Source organism: Lolium rigidum, chromosome 3, assembly GCF_022539505.1.
Source record: "Lolium rigidum isolate FL_2022 chromosome 3, APGP_CSIRO_Lrig_0.1, whole genome shotgun sequence".
NCBI classification, from domain to species: Eukaryota; Viridiplantae; Streptophyta; class Magnoliopsida; order Poales; family Poaceae; genus Lolium; species Lolium rigidum.
In genome coordinates, this window is record NC_061510.1 from 164,298,117 (window position 1) to 164,319,072 (window position 20,956).

The 20,956-nt window shown below is 43.3% G+C and overlaps 2 protein-coding genes across 2 annotated transcripts; both read left to right on the forward strand.

Moving 5' to 3' along the window:
• The first annotated feature begins 2,601 nt into the window (after positions 1 to 2,601).
• On the forward strand, positions 2,602 to 9,720 carry LOC124695763. Its single transcript, XM_047228579.1, has 10 exons — positions 2,602 to 2,656; positions 3,393 to 3,436; positions 3,884 to 4,019; positions 4,920 to 5,052; positions 5,722 to 6,275; positions 6,791 to 7,088; positions 7,251 to 7,515; positions 7,628 to 7,711; positions 8,600 to 9,007; positions 9,107 to 9,720. Exons 1-10 carry the CDS (start codon positions 2,602 to 2,604, stop codon positions 9,494 to 9,496), a joined length of 2,367 nt encoding a protein of 788 aa, XP_047084535.1. The 3' UTR covers positions 9,497 to 9,720.
• A 1,077-nt stretch (positions 9,721 to 10,797) lies between these two features.
• On the forward strand, positions 10,798 to 15,189 carry LOC124695764 (nuclear transcription factor Y subunit A-7-like). The gene is made up of 7 exons (XM_047228580.1): positions 10,798 to 11,067; positions 11,991 to 12,090; positions 12,167 to 12,320; positions 13,079 to 13,197; positions 13,283 to 13,357; positions 13,519 to 13,692; positions 14,860 to 15,189. Exons 2-7 carry the CDS (start codon positions 12,034 to 12,036, stop codon positions 15,187 to 15,189), a joined length of 909 nt encoding a protein of 302 aa, XP_047084536.1. The 5' UTR covers positions 10,798 to 11,067; positions 11,991 to 12,033.
• The last annotated feature ends 5,767 nt before the right edge of the window (positions 15,190 to 20,956 follow it).

Sequence of the window (20,956 nt, forward strand, 5' to 3'; positions counted from 1 at the left end):
TTGTGAATCTTGTAGTAGTAGTACAAAATCAAGGGCGGAAATTCAATTCGGTTCCCGGGTGCGTATGCTCCCTATACCAAAAAAACATATTTTGAAATGTCAAAAAATTTGGATAAAAAATTCTACATATACATCTTCATAATGTATGTGCATTGGCTAAGTTTCACGAAAAACCAACATTTTTTATGGTCTATGTAAAAAGGAGAAACTTTATCTTGTGAAAAGCGTTATTTTTAGCACTGAATTTTGACTTTTTTACACACGTCACATGATAAGTCGATTTTTTATGAAACGACTTTGTGAGCGCGTAGCACGTGAAGATGTACGTACCAATTTTTTGTTTCAATTTTTTTGAAATTTAAAATCTACATAAGATGCGTTTCAAAATATAGGGTTCTTACCAAAGAACTAATAAAGCAATGCGGTTCTGTGTCACATTTATCGTGCACCAGGTTTTGCCATGCAACAACCATCAGGGTATCTCAAGTATTACTGCAAGCATGCAAGCAAGGATAAACCTAAGATTGATGAGGGGAATTACCTATACCAAGAGATCTGAACCTGTTCAGTCCTCAGGGTCAACTTCAGTTTCCTCAGCCGTGCATTCGGTTCAGACGCCATGGTTTCTTCTTTTGGCTTGTCGGGTCGGCGTCACCCGAAGGGATGCGCAGAGCGGACACGGCAGCGGTTCCGTGTGGAAGGAATTTTGACGGATGCGGTGGCGGGTTGGTGCAGACTTTTCTTAGAGCAGCGTGCGCCTGCGAGCAATTGGCCTAAGCAAAACGCTTCCTCCGCCTTGACGTGCTCCTGCTCGAACTGCAGCGTCTACGTGGCTCAAGAATCGAGCAGTGCAGAGGACAAGGTGCCGCTGTGATGAGGGCATCGGGGCTCGAGGGTGGTTCTATTTCATCCGCGATTTGAGCATCCGCAGGTTGTTTTCGTCCGTGATTTCCGTAACTTGCGCGTGATTAGTGGGCATGAATAGATGGACGGGTTGCAATGTCATTGGAGAGACATGGTCCGTTAGATATCGAGAAATAGAAGGCTGAGATTGAATGTTCCTGCCAAGTTTGCTCTTTTATAAGTAGTGGAGATACGAAATAATCGCTAAGGAGGCTGTAATTGTGGGGAAACTGAATTCTATGTGGCTCGAGCCCTGGTGCTAGTAGGGAGACGACAAATCCCTGGTTGGATCAAGGTAAATATGTGTGTGTGGTCCTTTCTTGGCAACTATAGGTGATGATGGTCGTGCCATGAAGGTTTGGCCCTTGGCTTTCTTTTTTCGCCTCCATTTCATGATCTTGAGGCTACCGGAATTTTGAGTATCCAAGGCTCCATTTCATGACCTTGAGGCTATCCAAATTAGAGATGACAATACAAGTATAAAGAGAAATTGTTGTCAGGGTCTCATGTCTTACCTTTGACGATTTTCAAGTTGATAATAGTGCACCGTTCTTCATAAGAAATTACCCATAGGTTAGCAGAAGCCGGCCACAATGTAATCTTCTTCATTCTTTCTCTCACTCTAAATGATGTTCCCTCTTTTTTATTTACGTTTATGAATTTGTGTTGGTTATTTTTCTTTGTTTAAACATAGGGGTACAAATTAAGTGAAATTCAATAACATCGCGCATTGTCCGTTGAAATAGTTGATATCTACGAATAATTTTTCTTTTGAGATAAACCACATGGCATTCATTTATTAGTAGGATACAAACCCATACATAGCCACAATCAAGAGGTAACCAGAATACATTTGGTCCAACAATTCGCAAAAAGATATAAAAATAGCAAAGACTATTTGGACCTCAGAGCAAAACAACCCACAACCACCACCATACGCCATCGTCGCCGAAGCTCACCGGAGATATGGGAGACACCACTTACCTAGGACAAAAAGAAGGTCATAGAAGTCAAACTCGCGTTGTGAACCAATGAATCAGGTCGTCGTGCGACCTGAAACCTTGTGGCTCGTCGTTCGGGGATCTTCTCCAGGTCCTTCGGCCCGCAACTCTGTTATTGTCATCCGACGTAGTCGAAGAGGAGACCCGGAGTCGCCTACCTCCATCCGTCTTCCTCGTGCCACACCGATTGTCTTCCAAAGCAGGTCGCCACCACTATGCTCGATGGAGATAACACCGACGATCCTGCTGCCTCCATAACGCATCTAGTCCCCAGATGGTGCCGTAGCAAACACCTCCGCGGTGGCGGGATCGAAGCACATAGGGTTGCGTGACCTAATCGCCACCGCCGCATCGTCGATCTCGTTTGCCCACCACACCAATCACATCTTCCTTGATAATCTCATCGAACCTGAAGTTCTATTAAAGAAATTTGTACATCTATTTTGTGAGATTATATCCTAGTAGCGCCTAAGTACATGGATTTATGGTATACAAAATTATGGGAGTTTTTCAAAATCTCCCCTTCCTAATTCCTATGAACACCAAGCAGAATAGGAAACACACAACAAGTCAAGAACTCCCCAAAAGAACAAGTCAATCAAGAACAAAAACCTGGCTGGGCTCTCTCTCCTCCTACCCGTCCCCTCCCCAACCCGTAGTAGGGTTTCTCTTTCGCTCCTCCACCTTGCACCGCCGCATGGACGGCGCCGCCGCCGCCACCGCTACTGCAGCCCGGCGCCCACTCCCCAGAGGTATCCCCCCCCTTTCCCTCTTCTCGATTCGTGCGGAAAGCCTCCCTTCGTTCCCGCAGTTATCGTCGCGTTTGGTCCTTACTCGTTAGGGTTTCTAGTGGCGGTCGATGGGGTTGTGGTCGGGGTGTTGCGGCCGCGTTCGCTTCAACTATGCGCCGGCGCGGGTGCAGAATTGTTGCGACAGAAGTGATAAGTATTCTGTCGGTTCATGATCCTGCGCTGACAACCCTGTGTGGCTGCTGTTCTTTCGCAGTGTTTCCCTAGCTGGGTGTCTAACATGATTATTGGGGCTAAGTTAAATGCAATTATTTTCACGTTGAGCGAAAGTCAGGGTGGTTATGTAGTAGCTGATATGTTTGATTTCCTGTGTTCTCTGGGTCCCCATCGTTCCTCAGGCTTTAAGATGCAGTAGCGGTTTTGTCGGTTCCTGTTAATTAGCCGCTAGGATTAAAGGATTTCCTTGGGATTATGAAGACAAATTGAGGTGAAGGGGTGCACTTATTGTCTGTCTGCTAGGATCACGCATCGATTCAGTTTGTTGATGAATAGTGGTTCGCCATATGACCTTGACAATCAGGCGTTGTTTCCGTTTCGCAACCAGGGCTCCGGAGTTCAATAATATGAGTTTATTGGGGCCAATTTGCAATGTGATTTTATTGATCTGGAAAGCGATTCAAAGCCGCCAGACTGGCTACAACGACAAAAGCACTAATTATTGCTTTTTTAATATTTGCAGATTCTTTTCGTGATGTTAGAAAGCGACAAGACAATAACAAGGAGGTACAGTTCTTAACCTGTGTTGTATTTTCTCACTATATGGCATGCCAATGCCAACGTGACAACGTGGTTATCTTTTTTACTTGACACGTTGACCTTATTTGGTAGGCAGCCTTAGTTTCCTTCTTTTGACCAATACTGCTACTATTTGCTTGGACATTACTGTTTTCATCTCTGATTATGTAATTAAGGGATCAGTCTTCAGCACTTAATGTTGTAAATTGAACCTTTTTGTTCTCTAAGATGACAAAGAAGTCTATTACCTGTAAAATGTGATGGATTCTTCTAATGCACATTCTACCGGATGTTATTGTCACTTCTACCAGTTGAAGCACACCATACAAGATTTTGAATATTACTTCTATTTTAATTTTATATTTGCATATTTTAATTTTTGGCCGATGAAACACCAATAATATGAGTATTCTCGGGTCTCATGATTTTTTTCAGCATGCGCAGAACACAAGTCACCAAGGTTCCAATGAAATTATGGTACAAAAGGACAGGCAAACAGAGTGGACAAAACCTGGAAGAGTTTTTAATAGAAACATCAATAGAGGAGGCCAGTCTCGAAGTTCATTCCCTGGTAAAGTTTCATGTACAGAGTGGTAGAAATGGTGTAAAGCGTTCAGTTTAACTATTAATGAATGAACATGTATTCCACGTCACCACTCTGAGATGTGTTATTGGAAAAACATAACCCTTTGGAAGATCACCTCATTTATTTTCCTTATTAGTGTTGTCCAATGTGTTGCAAACTTGTGCAGATCCAAGATGAATTATTATTAGTGTTGCTTATTGACTTTTGTTCTATCCCAACATCTGCTGGGTTCCCGAATAGTACCATGTCTAGAATTTTAGTTACTTGTAATACCCAGCATTTGTAGCAAATGTTAGTGTCTTCGGTTAACTCGATTTCTGAGCTGATTGGCGTGACCTGTGAGTTCTGTTTCTGAGCATTTTGCATGCATTTCCGAAGTTGACATGTTTGGGGTAAAGGTGTTTAGGTATTATTGCTAGTACGCCTCTGCGCAAGGTTGCAGCTGATTCCGTGTTGTTGTGTTCAAACTGGGCTTGACGATGGTTGAGACAAAATACCATTTATTTTGCCTCTGCTCTTACACATATAATCCCACTCGCCGACCATGATTTAGTAAGATACATTGTACATACCACATAAACATTGTGACACTATTTTGATTAATATGAAAGGTGCAACAATATCGTAGTATGCATTTTTTCCCCTGCCTATGTAATACTAATGGTCGCTAACTTCCACATTGCTTGCGCTATATTCCTAGACAGCAATTAGTCCTATGAGCAACTACATTCATAAGGACGTTGCAATTTACACATAATTTTTTCTTTATCGTTAGGACCTGGTTAGGAAATTCTTATCATCAAGTATCCGATTCATTGTCTCCGTTAGTCTATTGCTTTGGGGTACGATTTTGTTGTTGCTAATTTTAGCATCTGTTATTTGCAGGAGTCACTCAGGAGTTTCGTGTTGTGAAAGACAACAGAACTAAGCTGAAGGCACATGGTGAGACTTTACCAGGATCATTTCACAATGGAGACTCCAGCAATGAACAGGCTGTTTCGAATGTTGGAGACAAAAGGTGAATATGCAGTTTCAGTCATATGACTTTCTCTAGTTTTGTATTATTCTATGTAGTAAATAATGGGTGGTATAGACAAATACAAAATATTATATCAAAAATGAAATATGATCAGGTCAGGAGCACGTTGAGTGTACTAGCAGTGTATGCACTTATTACACAATTGTTTAGCTTGCACTTGATAGATCACACATCTATGTCTCCTTTGTTTGGAAGTGAGTTCATTACATGTCTTTTTTACCTTTGTGCTAGCAATAAAACATCTATCATCCTTCTATTCATCGCTGGTGTTGCTTTATACGATTTTCTTCAAAGTACAAAGTAGAAATACAACCCGCACATATGCGCATCCCCCCTAAGCACACTAAATATTGGACGCTCCAGGGGCCTCACGTCCCACTTAGCGCTCACCTCTGCATGTACTTAGGTAAATACCGCATACCGTGCCAATCCTAGGGTTGAACCTGGGTAAGTGGAAACGAACAATCCTTACTCTGACCATGTAGACCACATGCACAACCGTTTACATGTATGCATATTCAATAGCTCTATTGGCTTCTCTGCCTTGCAGTATTGATATTCTGTTTTTCCTATATAAACTGAATTTGTTGCACCATTTTTACCAGTATCACATGTGTTCATATGTGTCCTTGACCTGTTTCTCTGAAGCTCAACTGAAAAGCCAGCTGCGCAACACCACTTGGCTACTCAAAAGCCTGATGGACGTGGAGTAACTCAAGCTGACAATGGACGTAAAACTGCTGCTCAAGCCCATGGTAAACAAGTCAAGCTATCTAGTGACCAAGGGCTGGAACAATCTGAAAGTGTGAGAATACCATTAGTTGGTTCACATTCAGTTCTGGAAAAGGGCGACCAAAACAAAGTGCTAAATGCATCATCAGGCACAAATAATTTTACTGGTGACCTATGTTGTTCTTCATCGGATCCAATCCATGTACCCCCTCCTGGGTCTAAACCAGTTGGAACATTCGGAGCCATAAAGCGTGAAGTTGGAGTACCTGGTGCTAGGCAGCGGCCCTCTGAAACTGCAGCCACAAACACATCTACTTCAAACAACTTAGTAAAGGTGACAACGGCAATGAAGAATAATACTTCAAATGAACAACAATCGAGATTATCTGGTTTCTCATCAAAAACCTCCCATTCAGTTCCAACAAGTCAATACCATTCGAAGCCAAGCGTCTATGTTGGTCATTCAAAAGGTAGCATTTCCATGGTAACTTGATATATGTTCAGATACGTTGCTGAACAAGTAGCTTTATTTTGGTCACTATGTCCATATTTTTGTTACACATACATGCATACTTCTTCTCTTTAAGTACCCAGGCATTCAAATTTGAACAATTTCAGCAGCATCTAGTAGAATATTTTGCAACAAAATATGCTAATCAGAAAAGTTCTAACAGTAAAATAATGCTACAACAATTTATCAGAGTGCATGTTATCTATATACATCGTTGTTCTGAGCTACCTGGAAAGTGAAAACTAGATGCTCCCAGTTTCACACTGAAGAGAACTGTAACACACATTCTTTAAGCTTTTCACCAGCTTCTAGACCAGAAAAATGTTAACTGTTGCACCATTAAACCTTACAAGCATTCTTACATGATCAATTCTTGGTCAATTCCTAAAAGGGTTAGTTTCCATCTTTGATGGAGCTATTCTTTTGTTTTAATACATGATGAGTAGAAAATAAATACAGCTCATTTCTATGCAGGCAACCCACATTTGGAGTGGAAGCCCAAAACAGTCAGCCCAGCTAATGCGGCACGCTCCAGTGCTACATCTTCTGTTGATGGCAATCAGGTGGGTACTGCAGGTTTGTCTAAGAAGCTTTTGGAAGCTAATGTATCTGAAGATGAGCGTGTGATCATACCGGAGCACCTCAGGGTACCAGACTCTGAGAGAACGAATCTTATCTTCGGTACTTTTGAATCTGATGCTGGGTCGAAGGTTTCTACATCAGCCCTTGATGCCACAAGTGAAGAAGGATTGCATGCCCATTCTTCTACAAGGTGATTTTACTGCATATATATGTTTTGGAATCCTGCCATTTTCTTTCGCAAGCAGGAATTGTCGCAGCTCAATTTTTTCATAATTACCATCTCCAAGAGTTTCTCCTCTCTATATAGTGAGATAATCGTTGTGTATAAGGTGTGCTTGTTTGTTTCTTGCAGTTTGGCTTCATTGAATTATCTCAGATCAACTGATGATGTGCGTTCCAGTGACCAGACGAATCTTCTTGGTTCTCTTGCCACACTTCCAGAATCAGATTCTGTTCTTCCAAGTTCTGAGCAACAGCAGTCGCCAACTGTTGACATCGAAGTCCTGAGTCCTGGTGTTATTGGCGAGCATAGGACAAATGAGATGATTTCAAGCAAGATTGCACATTCTTTGCCTCAACCCCAACTTCAAGACAATTCTGCTCTGCAAAACTTCAAGGTGACTAAGAAAGTGTAGAACAGATGGGCATTGTTTTAATTACCGTTGTTGTTCCTAATAGAATTTCGACCTTTAAACTTGCAATTCATTTTCTATTCTCCTGATGTCCCAGGCATATGAACCAGATTATGAGATGGCATTTATCACTAAATCTGTTGATAGCGGAACAGTACAAACTAGATCATATCCATCTGAGGTAATACCAACGCATTACCATCAAGTGTTTATATTTTGGCATTCTATTTATGTTTCTCTTGATTTTAATTCAGAAATGCTAACCTTACCAAAGCCTGTTTGCAAATGGTTGTCTAAATTCCTGTTGAATTCTTTCTCCACCTCAGCTGATCTTATGTTGTATTTTGAGATTCATTTTTTTCACTCTCACATAATCGGCTTGCACTTTTTATCGGTTTACCATCAACAAACTAGTTATGAATAGGTCTTTGAGAACCTGACTTTGATTCTGGCATTGTATTCAAACTGGTGAGACCTGCATGTCTTATGTCCTATTTAGGGGTGGGCATTTTAACTGAGCACCGAATTACCAAACCGTATTGACCTGGACCGAAGCTGAAAAAACCGAGACCAAAATTCTCGGTCCTAGCCTTGCATTTGTAGGTAACTGATATTACTTAGGTGATTTTGGCCGTAGCACAGTGGGCAGCAGCTCCCTAGCCTGGCGTGGCAGCTCCCCATAGGCCCAGTTCAGTCTGTTCGGTCCAGACCGAGTACTGAACCGAAAAATCGGGACACCGAAGCCTCGTTCCCTTAATTCTTAGCAACCGATCGTTTCACGATTTCTGGTAACAGAAAAAATTAGATGACCGAAGCACCGGACCGTTCTGTTTGGTGGAGCCGAATGCCCACCCCTTGTCATATGAACACATATGTTACAATTGCTAGTAATCTAGTATTGTTTCTTTGTTTCCCTACATCAGTCCGGAAACTATGATTCTGGGTCCAGATTTTCTTGTTAGTGCTTCTCTGTTGTCTTAGCCCAGTTTTTTAGTAACAAGGCTACATGGTGATTATTTGAAACTTTATTTGACCGATTATGGGCTTACATCCTTAAAATGTCAATCAGGTATCTGTATCTTCAGCAAGTGGACAACCAGTTCCCCACATGTACCAACAGGTTCAAGTACCACAGTATGCAAACCTTTTGCCATATCGACATGTTTTCTCTCCATATTACGCCCCTCCAGTTGCTGTCCCAAGCTACTCGAGCAATCCTGCATTTCCTCAGTTGCCACATGCCAGCAGCTACTTGTTAATGCAAAATGCAGCTCCTCATGAAATTGGCAGCATGAAGTATGGACCACCTCATCAGTTCAAGCAGATGTTCCCTGGTAGCCCACCTGCTGGATATGGTAGCTATCCAAGTCAGAATGGTTACCCTGTCAATAACGGTATCATTGGCAGCACAGGTACTGTAGAGGATGTCAGTATGAGTAAATACAAGGACAACAATATCTATGGACCCAATCAACAGGTAACTATAATTCGTTTTTTGCTGCCAGCTACACTTCCAGGTTATTATTTTGGTCCCTTTTCTACTTTAAACATGACTGATAGGTGTGCTGTTTGACAGGCTGAAACGGCGGATGTGTGGATTCAGGCTCATAGGGAGATTTCTAACATGCCACCAACACCATTCTACAACATGATGGGACAACCGATGTCGCCCCACACAGGATACTTGCCAGCGCACAATTTCAGCCCAGCTCCACATCCTGCTCACTTGCACTATCCTGGCATGCCACATCCATTGCAGCCAACATCAATGACCATGTTACAGAACCCACAATCCATGGTACATCATCAGGGTGGAAATATCAGTATTGATATGACAGCCATGGCTCCTGGATCTCAGGCTGGAGCGTTTCCTGGAGCTCAGGCTGGAGCATTTCCTGGAGCTCAGGCTGGAGCATTTCAGCAAAACCAACTTGGCCATGTCGGCTGGGCTCCTTCGAACTATTGAAGATATTGATGTCACTTCCCTGGTGCCAACTTAAGTGGTCCAGATTGAGGAAAAGAAACAATTGAAGAGATATGCTGTAATGAAAGATACTCGTGATGAATGTCAGTTTTTTTTTTTGCTTCGATGATAAAAAAGGTTTATACATTTTGTTTCAGTCCATGCTTCATGACATATCCTGTACTGAAAACATCAATATTGGTTTCTAACTGCCTTTTATCTGCTTTTGTCTCAATTTTTTTTATCAGAAGCCAAAAAGTTCTGTTTTGCCTGTAGATGCGTTTATGTTCCCAAGTACTTTCTGTGCTGCAAGGATTTTGCTTGTGCGTGTGTTCTTGGTAGTAACATTCAAAGCCTACTATGTGATTTTGTGCAACTTCTGTTGGATATTTAATATTTTCTCTCCATCTGCACGACGTCTGCTCTCTTTGTAAAATATCACCGGAGGCAAGTTAATTTCTCAAAATATGTTGATTCTTGTTGACTCAGCACCAGGATCTTTTTTGCAGGAGCTAGGTTTTTAGCTATTGCCTTTCCCTGTTTTTGTTAATGTACGGGTTCTCCTTATCAATGATTCTAGCAGCTGCTAACATTCAAAAACTAAATGAATCACATCTGATGAATCGTCGGCTCAGTTCCAATTTCTTTCCTCCAACGAGGAATCATTGAGTTACTAAATCGTACAGAACACAATGAACTCCCTTTGGTTGACCAAATCCACCAGAAACCGTGGAAAGTTGGAAACCCAAAACATAAAAAATTCACAGGAACCATGGATATGACAAAATGAAGTAAACCATCGTGTCCTCAACTATTCATGAAGGTTCAACACGTTCCAAAGAATAACCATTTCTTAAGGGTCATTAAGATTCCTACGATGGAGATTTGAATCTCGTTTATATTCAAAGTTCAACGCGGTTTAAGCAGATGTATGTCCCGTGTGCAGCTAGCAATTGGCTTGCTGGATGACGTATGATAGATGGCGAGAGTGTGACGTATCATAGTTTATTTGCATACTTGGCAGGAGAGGGCCGAGGGACACCTCATCATCATGCTTCAGCAGTAGTGTCGCTTCTTTGCCCATCGATCTTCCCTAGGCTAGTGAGAGAAGAGGCAAGAGCAAAGGGGAAGAGATAAGAGGGTTGACCGAGGGAAACACAGAGAGAGAGGCACAGGTAGTATCTTCTGATTTCGACTTCAGATTTTTGTGTATCCTGCCTGTGATTTTGTCTTTGATGGCGTCTCTCCGGTAATCGGGTTCCTGCATGTTCTTTCTCTCCCTGTTTTCTCAGATGATATATCTTTGGTGTCTGCGTTTTCTGCCGCACATAATTGGCTGATAAACAAGTAAACATTGGCTTAGGTTCGGTCTTGTTATTTGGCTCATCAATACGCATGCGATTTGAAGGAGTTGAAACGGATTTACTGGGTCCATGGAGTTTTAGTGGATTTGGTCTTCTTTTAAGCTAAATTAGGGGGATAAGCTGCCTCAATCACTTATTGATTTTTCTGATTTACTGGCGTTGTATTGCTCAGGAGACGGAAGACAACAAAATTGAATGCTGAAGCTACAGGTAAAAAGTTTATGTCTGCACTGCATGCGATGCTTCTTTAGTAGAAGAATGTGTTCTTGTGATTTATGTTATGCCAGCTTTCTGCGGAGTAAGGTTTTGTTCAGAATATGGGCGAATTCAACTGTACCCAAGAAAAGCATTAGTTTTTTCAAAGACTGAATTTGTTCCCTGTTCAATGTTTGCTTCAACTGAAAGCTTTGAAATGATAAGAGTACGATCTTCAGTGTGGAAGGTAGTAGGGAGCGTTGATTACTTTGAGTACATATTTCTCAGAAATTGTATAGTAATCTGGAAGTAAGCCTGAGAACTGAGTTCCAGCTCAGTGGCAAGGCAAGCGAGTGTGCAGCCAGCCCACCCGGGTTCGAATCCCCATCTCGCGGTAATTTCGCAGGGAGGGGCGAACTTTAAATCGGGTTATCATCCTAGCGTCCATCCGCTGGGAGAGTCTCATCCTAACTAACAACGTATAGCCAAGGGAGGGATCATTCCCCCGTTGGTCAACGTTTTAATCTGGAAGTAAGCCTCAAGGAAAACTTGCAAGATAGACAAATTATTTCCACATCGAGTAGCTTAGATACATCATCATCCCTGGTTCTTTTTTGCATAATCAAAGTTTTCTTGTTAAACTTGAGGTGATACTCTACTTTGTAGCTAGCTCAGCAGATGTTGCCACTTAACGGCTCTCTGCTTCTTATCCTGGAGCAGGTATAGGCGTGTGGACAAGATTAATTTTCCATCATAAAAATGGCAGGATACTAGGCCTTACAACGTTTCTTTGGTCTATTTATTTTACGTGTCTTCCATTTTCTACCGTTTCAACCAACTGTGTGCAAGTGTTTGTTCAATGTACCTTTATACTCATTGCTTGGATTGTGATTTTTTAATGGAAATCAGTATTGAAGACTTTATCAATTTGTAAACAGGATGAAGCAAAATGTTTGTGGGCTTGAGTAATGCCTTCTTATAATGATAATGCTTTTACAAGAAATGGAACATCATCCAGTCCAATCCATGCCAAACTATGTAAGTACAATTTCAACAGAGTGGGGTACTGAATAACACACCCAAGAGTTACCAGTTCATGTTTATGTGCGAGCAGTGTATTCTGTCTGGGAATGGCAATCCGATGACGCAGTTACTTCATAAAAACTCCGCCGGCGACTCCTCATCAGGAAAGTCTGGGCAGTCTCACCAAGAAGCATCTGTCGTGAGTGACAGCAGCCTCGATGGACAACACACCTCAACACAATCTGGTATACAAATTTCTTGAATGCCATCATTTGCCACGAAGGCACTCGATTAGTTTCAGAATCCAGATCGGTATATTTGTAGTGCTAATTAAATGTTTTGTTATTTAATTTTCTCGACATGGTTCTCATATGATTCCTAGGTTTGCAGATTATCTTGAACCAGGTAAAGAACTTTGTGATTCCTGTAATTTTTGGTAGCATAGGAGTTTTTTTATTTGTGGGACATGATTTTTAGAGGGTGCAACAACTAACAAAAGGTGCAAACATTCCAAAGATTTGTAGTACACTATTTGCACTCACTGATGCAAACATTCCAAACTGAAAGCACACTCGCCTCTACCAAGTTAGTATCGCTATTGTTACGAATGGCAACTGCAATGTTTTTTTTCCTAATGCAGTAGCAGTGTAATATGCTATCCCCACGCTTGCATATTTCTATTCCATCCAGCCTCAATCAGTCAATTGCATTACAATTTACAAAACCCTGTGGAGCCAAAGCATAGGATAGAGCTATGCATTCTTGTCCTTTCTTGTCAGCATGAATTATTAGTTTTGATTATACTTTTCAGTATTTGATTAAACTTGTACCTAATGGTGTCCAACTTAGAAACTGGGGAGTAAGGCATTTAGTTTGTAGATCGATCCTGGTATTCTAGGACCTATTGTTAATCTAAGGTGAACAAGTGGCTACCTTATTGAGACTATGTAAGGATTTGTTTTGGGCGAATTGCCAGTTATAACAATGCCGTTGACCCCCTCAGATTATAACATCAGCGATAGTTGCGGGAATCAGGAGCATGGGATGATAAAGCCTGCATTGTCCTTGGGGAATCCGGAATCTGCTTTCTCGCCTACCAAGCTTGATTACAGCCAATCATTTGTAAGTTAATGTCATCCTGCGTTGAGCACTGCTGCTATCTTGAGCCTTATGTTCTTCACTTTAACAGTCCTTGCATGCTTTCCAGGCTTGTGTTTCTTATCCCTATGCTACTGATCCTTACTACGGTGGGGTCTTGACAGGATACACTAGAGACAAAAGTGTAAGTTTTTCTGCCGATTCATTTACAGTTTTCACACAAAACCTGCATGCTTGATTTTTTGATTTGTTACTGTTAAAACTGCAGAAAATAAATTCTTCGAAATGAAGAATGGAACATTATTTACAGAAATCTATAACCTTTAATGTGTTCCCACCTTACAGGTTCATCTCCAAACGAATGACACTGCCGCTGCAAACTCTAGGGTGCCGTTGCCTGTTGAACCGTCGGCAGAACAGCCCATATTTGTCAATGCAAAGCAATATCAAGCGATCCTTCGAAGAAGACAAGTACGTGCAAAATTGGAGGCCGAGAATAAGCTGGTGAAAGATCGGAAGGTAAGGCTAATTCTAGATGGTTTGGTCACTGTCCAGTACCATTCTTTGACTAGTCCTTTTTAGCTATATTGAATCCACCCCAAAACAGTAATACAGTAGAACAGTTAATATTTTTTTACAGCTGCACAATTCACCTTTTTAGCTATAAATGCATCTTTTCCCTATATCCCTATTTTTCACAGCTCAAACATTGATTTATTACTACTTTTGTTTAGAAATTCTGAACTATATCGATGCTTCAATGAGACAAGTACTTTAACCTGTTAAAGTCTTAAAGATAACACCATGCCACCATCAAGGTCATCAGTCTATCAATGTGCTAGAGTTCTTCACCTCCTTTGCTATCCGCTCCATGCCTTGCAAATTGTGTCTTGATTGATGACAATTAAAATAGTAAACAGATTGTCGGTGACCTCCAATGATGCGTCGGGCATACACCTTACTAGACAGCAACTGCATTGTTCCTTGAAAAAAGGATGATCGGTAGCACCTAACTAGCGACTTTCCAGTTGAATTGATCCGATATAACCCTACATGGGTAAAAGATCAGTTGAACTAATTTATGGAAGAAAAACATATAGAACGGGAGCGGTGTTTTGGAACATGGGTGCATATGCACCCTATATTTTGAAAAGCATCTTACATACATTTTAAATTTTTAAAAATTGAAACTAAAAGTTCGTACTTACATCTTCACGTGCTACGTGCTCACAAAGTCGTTTCATAAAAAATCGACTTCTCATGTGACGTGTGTAAAAAAGACAAAATTCAGTGCTAAAAATAATGCTTTTCACAAGATAAACTTTCTCTTTTTTATATAGACCACAAAAAATATTGGTTTTTCGTGAAACTTGACGAACGCACGTATATTATGGAGATGTACATGTAGAATTTTTTATCCAAATTTTTCGACATTTCGAAATATGATTTTTTGGTAGAGGGAGCATACGCACCCGGGAGCCGAATTGAATTTCCGATTCAACACTGCTGAAAGTGCTGGAGATGCGGAGAAGAGTTGGGACCGCAGAGTGGAGAGAACTGATGGGGCTTTAGTCATATTCCAGGGTTCCTAGCAGCATGCTTAATTTTCTTCGGCCTCAAACATGCTAACTTTGTATCTTTGTTAAGCTGACATCTTTTGACGATAATTTGATTGCCCATGTGCAGCCGTACCTCCATGAATCTCGGCATCGTCACGCGATGAAGAGAGCCCGCGGTTCAGGAGGCCGGTTCCTCACCAAGGAGGAGCTCCAGCTCCAAGAGCAACAGAGGCAGCAGCAGCCTCCAGCAGCAACGGTCCTCGGCAAGAACAACATGACCTCCAGCAGCAGCTCGCCTTCAACGCCCCCAGGCTCTGAGAACTCGAGCTTTTCGACCGGTAGTGGCAGGATGCTAGCTAACCAGCAGCACGTCGACTACCTGAACCTGGGTACGCACAACGGAGGCGGCCAATTAACTGTCAATGGCCTGCGTCACCGTGTCCCCGTCACGAGGTGATGGACAGCGCGGGGTGTGACGGTGTGGTTTCATTGCTCCCGCGTGGCCGTGGCAACTCATCCTTGGCTTATCAACTACTACTGCTAGTAGCATGTAATAATCTACCTGTGTATATCTGATAGTAGTACTCCGTAAGAAAATACTCAGTCGGTCAGTCCATTACCATTTAGTATGCAATCTTACAACAAAATGAACTCTTGAATAGTACATGTTTGATGAGATATTTGCTGATATACCTGAAATCCTGAATAACTAAATGTAAATAGTAATGTAGTTTAATCATGCTTAATTTGTATGAATAATCTTGCTCTCGTCGTTGTGTGAATTGAGAATAACATCAGCGTGTAGCTTTATTTTGCAGATGCTCAAAAGATTTACAGGCACAAAGGCCAGTCTCTGTTCGTCCTGTATAAACATTTTTGGAGAAAACAGATCTCCTATTCATTTCTTGTTTACACTCGATACACATCACAGAAGCTAGCACCCACGAGAACATTTCTTCACTACATTTTCATTTGTTGCAGGAAGACCATGAGAACTCGATCTAAAAGCATGTCTAACAGAACCCTCAAGTTGCGTGTTCCGGTGAGCTGCTAGTGGCGGCATCCTTGTTGTGGTGTCGTGGTGCCGTGGTTGGGCGGAGCCTCGCCGGTTATACTTCTCTGCCATTTGGTGTCCATGTTGCCGGAGGTGCGGCGCCCTCGAGCCTGGGCGAGAGGGGCTAGGGATCCCCTCTACGGTGACACGGACATGATGGCTGGTTTGAGTCGACGGCTGAGGTGTCCTGACCTGCGCGGCCGCTGCGCTGCCAATCTTTCTACCGTTTCTTCGTTCGGCGTCTTCAGTCCTAAAACTTGCGTCTTGATGGGCGGTCAGTGCGGCGGTCGACAATTGTGTCCATGAGTTCCGCGTGTGGAGGTAATCTCGGTGGAGTTCCTGCTCCAGGCAACCTGTCCTATGTGACCTTCGTGCTCTAGTTCGAGCTACTCTGCCTCTCGACGGTGTGGCGCCCTTCGACCCTGGGCGAGAAGGTAGGGACCTTCTTCGGTGGTGGAGGCGGATGTCTACACTATGGCGGCGAGCCAGGAGTCGACGATGGCTGGATCTATCTCCTGGCGGATCTTCTTTGCGCGTCCTCTCCAATGTCTGATCAAGCGGATGGACGAGAGCCTCGACCCGCAAGGGGTGTTTCTTGTAAGGGTTTGCCTATGTCTCAGCTGACTGAGATTTTCTTAAGTCTCAGTCACCTCAGAAAAGTGCAACTGCAGTTCAAAAAAATATGCAACTATGTGCAATTGCACTTTTCAGCCAGAAATGTGTAACTCATGTACATTTTTTTGGGTGACTGAGACTTAAGAAATTCTCAGTCACCTAAGACTTAGCAAAACCGTAACAAAAAATAGACATTTCAAAAAAAAAAAAGACGGTGCCACCACCTCCGAGTCCACCTCAACAAAAGACATATCTGGACGCTGGTCGCTGAAAATCAAACCCCAGTTTCACCCAGGTGCACTATATCCTGTTTTCCCTTTCAATTAAGCATTCAGTTGCACTGGGTTTTAAATCATGCATTCTGATCACCATGTATCCAGAGGAACCTTGAGCTCCGCCACCGAAGATGCCCAGGCTGCGGCACCCCGTTTGGGCAAAACGACGCGCGAGAGGTGAAGATCTGAAATCCCAGTGAGGTTGTCTCCAATGAAGATCTGAAATGCCTGTCTAAGAGAGCCTTTAAACTTGCAACCCTCAAAACCAGTTTGAGGACCGAGAAATTGTGATTTTGAAGGCCCAAAACAGCCGGCGCAGATCTCTGTTTTGAGGGTTGGTTTGAGGGCTCTGATCGGCGCCCCGATCTTCAAACCCTCAAAACTGGACAGCAAGATAATCACTTCAAATTTGCAAATAACCATCATCACAAACATGAAACAAACTTGCAAATCATCATCATCACATAGTAAAATCCCATGGAAATCGTAGCAAAATATACAACGTGCAAATGATCATCATCACATAGTCATCGAAGACATCATTTGCCAAACATAAAACATACGAACAGCAACATAATCACTTCAAATTTGCAAATAATCATCATCACAAACATGAAACAAACTTGCGCGCGGGAGCCGGCTTGGTGCGGGGGCGGGCGCGGCCGGTTTCGCCGGCTTCCCGGCCGGTTTGGCCTTCTTGGGGGCGGGGATGGGGGCAGGAGGTGGGTGCCCGCCCGCCTCCGTTTTTGCCCGACGTGGGTCGCGGCGACCATCGCCGCCACCGCGGCATCGGTCGAGGCGCGGGGCGGGGCCGGGGGCGGGCGCAGGCGAGGGTCGCCGGGGGCTGGCCGGCCTCCATGGCCGGCGGAGGGTGCCGGCGGAGCGGATGGAAGGGGGTGGGGGTGGGAGCAGTTGGGAAAAATCCCTCGCGCGCGTGGGGTTTGACCGGGTGAGGGCTCGACCTGGAAATTTGCTACGAACCCTCACTGATGTAGGTTGGGGTCCAACTTGAGGGTTCGGCCTGCAATTTTTTTTTAGGGTTTACAGTTTTGAGGGCTCTGATGTGCGCCATTTTTTGCCTCAACAATTATTTTGAGGGTTTGACCAGTTTGAGGGTTCTGTTTTAAAGAGTAGGCTTAAGCCCAACGTTAAATTAATAACGCTTAAACGGCAAATATAGAGTACATGAGGATCAGCTTACAAGCACACACACCACCAGGAAAAAGATTACAAGAACGGTTTTGCTAAGTCTTAGGTGACTGAGAATTTCTTAAGTCTCAGTCACCTAAAAAAATGTACATGAGTTACACATTTCGGCTGAAAAGTGCAATTGCACATAGTTGCATATTTTTTTGAACTGCAGTTGCACTTTTCTCGAGGTGATCTGGACTTAAGAAAATCTCAGTCAGCTGAGACATAGGCAAACCCTTTTTGTTAAGGTAGAGAAAAGGCGGAACAACAAGAGATGCGAAGGAGGAAGATGGAGTTTTATGTGGTAGCGGGCCCCTTTGAACCGGTTCTGAATACTTTCTTCTACGATACTTCTATAGTACACCATTTTTTAAACTTGGATTAGCCGCCCACCGTGATCTAGAAACACCCATTAGCCGTTGGTTTGTTCCATACAATGAATCACAACCGTTTATCAAGAGCAAGTTCAAGTTATCCAATTGCTGGGACTTCTTGAATTCGCTCCGTACGGACACCTTCAAGATCTGCTGCCTAAGAGTTATTTTCTACTATTTCTGATTTCTTTTAATTAACTTAAATTTAATATAAAGTTATACTCTCTCCGATTCATATTAATTGATTTTAATATGGATGTATCTAGAACTAAAATGTATCTAGATACATACATATTAGAGTCAATTAATATGAACCGGAGGGAGTATTAAATTTGAGTTAATTAGAGAAAAGATCATTGTTGACAAGGTACAAACCTTTTATTACACGAACCGGTACGTGAGACTCTCGCGACTAGGTCTTTCTCACCTCCTGCCGGCGCCGCCGTCGATCTGCCCCGCCTCTGTGGCCTTCGGGCCATGGGGGTGCGGTGGATCGCGGTCCTCGTCGGTGGGAGGGAGGGCTCCACCCCCTGTTTTGTGGGCTTCGTTTTCCGTTTTTAGGATCAAAGTTCGTAGGGGCGGCATTCGGGTGGTGGTGGCACCGCCTCGTGCAATAAGGTCTCCCCGGCTTCAACCCCATCTCGGCGGCAACGTCGAGAGGCTTGTGGGAGTGGTATCGTCTTCGAGTTTTTGGTCTGGCTGTGAAGATCTTCGGATCGCAAGGAGCTTCAGCGGCAGTTCATCCTTCTTCGTCTTCGGAACGGATGTGATCTTCTTGACTCGTTCGGCGACTTTCCATCCGCAAGCAACAACGTCAAGCCGACTCAGGGACGAGCGGCAGTGGTGGCGCGCCGTCGACACGGTCTGGAGGTTGAAGATGAAGGGCTTCTCAATGATCTCGTTGCAGTTTTTGTTTTTCTTGGAGTGCTTTGGACTGTTCGTTGTTTCTTTTAATGGCAGTGTCCTATTCGTAAAAAAAAGTTAGAGAAAAGATCAGAGGGAGTCAATATCTTCCGTGGCTGTTTTGGAACACTTTTGTTAACATATGGCTAGACGGCCTAGCTTTATAGATAAAGCCACACGCCACAAGCATTCAGTCTTACAACTGGTTCGAAACCCATCACATCACAGGTTCGACGGTAGTAAAGTACACAAAGACACCCACAACGACGCAAATCGGTATGGATTACAACAACCACTCCGGGTACTCCGCCACTAGCCTTTCGGTGTTGCCGTTATCCACCGTCCCTCGTCCACGCCTAGAGCCTCCTAATCCCGACCATCACCGCTTCCATAAGTCCCATGTCCGTCGGTGTGACCAATACCCTCCATCTCTGCATATGCATGGACATTTGGAACAACGCATCAGCCGGGTTGTTGATCACCTTCCCCTCAATAGCTAGCTTATTCCTAATATTCCAAAGCGCGCAAGTTTGGGCCGCAAAGGTGAACCAAACTAGCCTACGTAGAACCCCCGACAAACCCTGGATGATACCCAAGAACTGGCTGACCCGACCGGATTCCAACCACAATTCAGGAGTTCCCTCACTCCCGCACACATAAACTTGGCTAAGTGGCATCCAAAGAATATGCGGTTGCAGTCCTCTCTCTCCCCACAGAGAGCGCAATTCCCATCCGAGGGGCCACGCCATTTTACCGACCGATCCCCTGACGGCAGCCGACCACTGAGCAATTGCCATAGGAAAACCTTGATCTTGGGCGGGACCTTAGTTTTTGATGGCGCGTGAAACACACGTCCGTTGGGAACCCCAAGAGGAAGGTGTGATGCGTACAACAGCAAGTTTTCCCTCAGTAAGAAACCAAGGTTATCGAACCAGTAGGAGTCAAGGGCCACGTGAAGGTTGTTGGTGACGGAGTGTAGTGCGGCGCAACACCGGGGATTCCGGCGCCAACGTGGAACCTGCACAACACAATCAAAATACTTTGCCCCAACTTAACTGTGAGGTTGTCAACCTCACCGGCTTGCTGTAAACAAAGGATTAAACATATGGTGTGGAAAATGATGTTTGTTTGCGAAGAACAACAGAGAATAGAGTTTGCAGTAGATTGTATTTCAGATGTAAAAGAATGGATCGGGGTCCACAGTTCACTAGTGGTGTCTCTCCAATAAGATAAATAGCATGTTGGGTGAACAAATTACGGTTGGGCAATTGACAAATAGAGAGGGCATAACAATGCACATACATATCATGATGACTACTATGAGATTTAATCAGGGTATTACGACAAAGTACATAGACCACTATCCAGCATGCATCTATGCCTAAAAAGTCCACCTTCGGGTTAGCATCCGCACCCCTTCCAGTATTAAGTTACAAACAACAGACAATTGCATTAAGTATGGTGCGTAATGTAATCAACACAAATATCCTTAGACAAAGCATTGATGTTTTATCCCTAGTGGCAACAGCACATCCACAACCTTAGAACTTTACGTCATACGTCCCGCATTCAATGGAGGCATGAACCCACTATCGAGCATAAATACTCCCTCTTGGAGTTACAAGTATCAACTTGGCCAGAGCCTCTACTAGCAACGGAGAGCATGCAAGAACATAAACAACACATATATGATAGATTGATAATCAACTTGACATAGTATTCCATATTTATCGGATCCCAACAAACACAACATGTAGCATTACAAATAGATGATCTTGATCATGATAGGCAGCTCACAAGATCTAACATGAT

Excerpts from the sequence above, each read along its gene's own strand:
- LOC124695763 (XM_047228579.1), top strand. The coding sequence starts at position 2,602 with ATGGACGGCGCCGCCGCCGCCACCGCTACTGCAGCCCGGCGCCCACTC. Across the intron at positions 7,516-7,627 it reads CTGCTCTGCAAAACTTCAAG|GCATATGAACCAGATTATGA; the intron begins GTGACTAAGAAA and ends CTGATGTCCCAG. Across the intron at positions 7,712-8,599 it reads CTAGATCATATCCATCTGAG|GTATCTGTATCTTCAGCAAG; the intron begins GTAATACCAACG and ends AATGTCAATCAG.
- LOC124695764 (XM_047228580.1), top strand. The coding sequence starts at position 12,034 with ATGATAATGCTTTTACAAGAAATGGAACATCATCCAGTCCAATCCATG. Across the intron at positions 13,198-13,282 it reads TTGATTACAGCCAATCATTT|GCTTGTGTTTCTTATCCCTA; the intron begins GTAAGTTAATGT and ends CATGCTTTCCAG. Across the intron at positions 13,358-13,518 it reads GATACACTAGAGACAAAAGT|GTTCATCTCCAAACGAATGA; the intron begins GTAAGTTTTTCT and ends CCCACCTTACAG.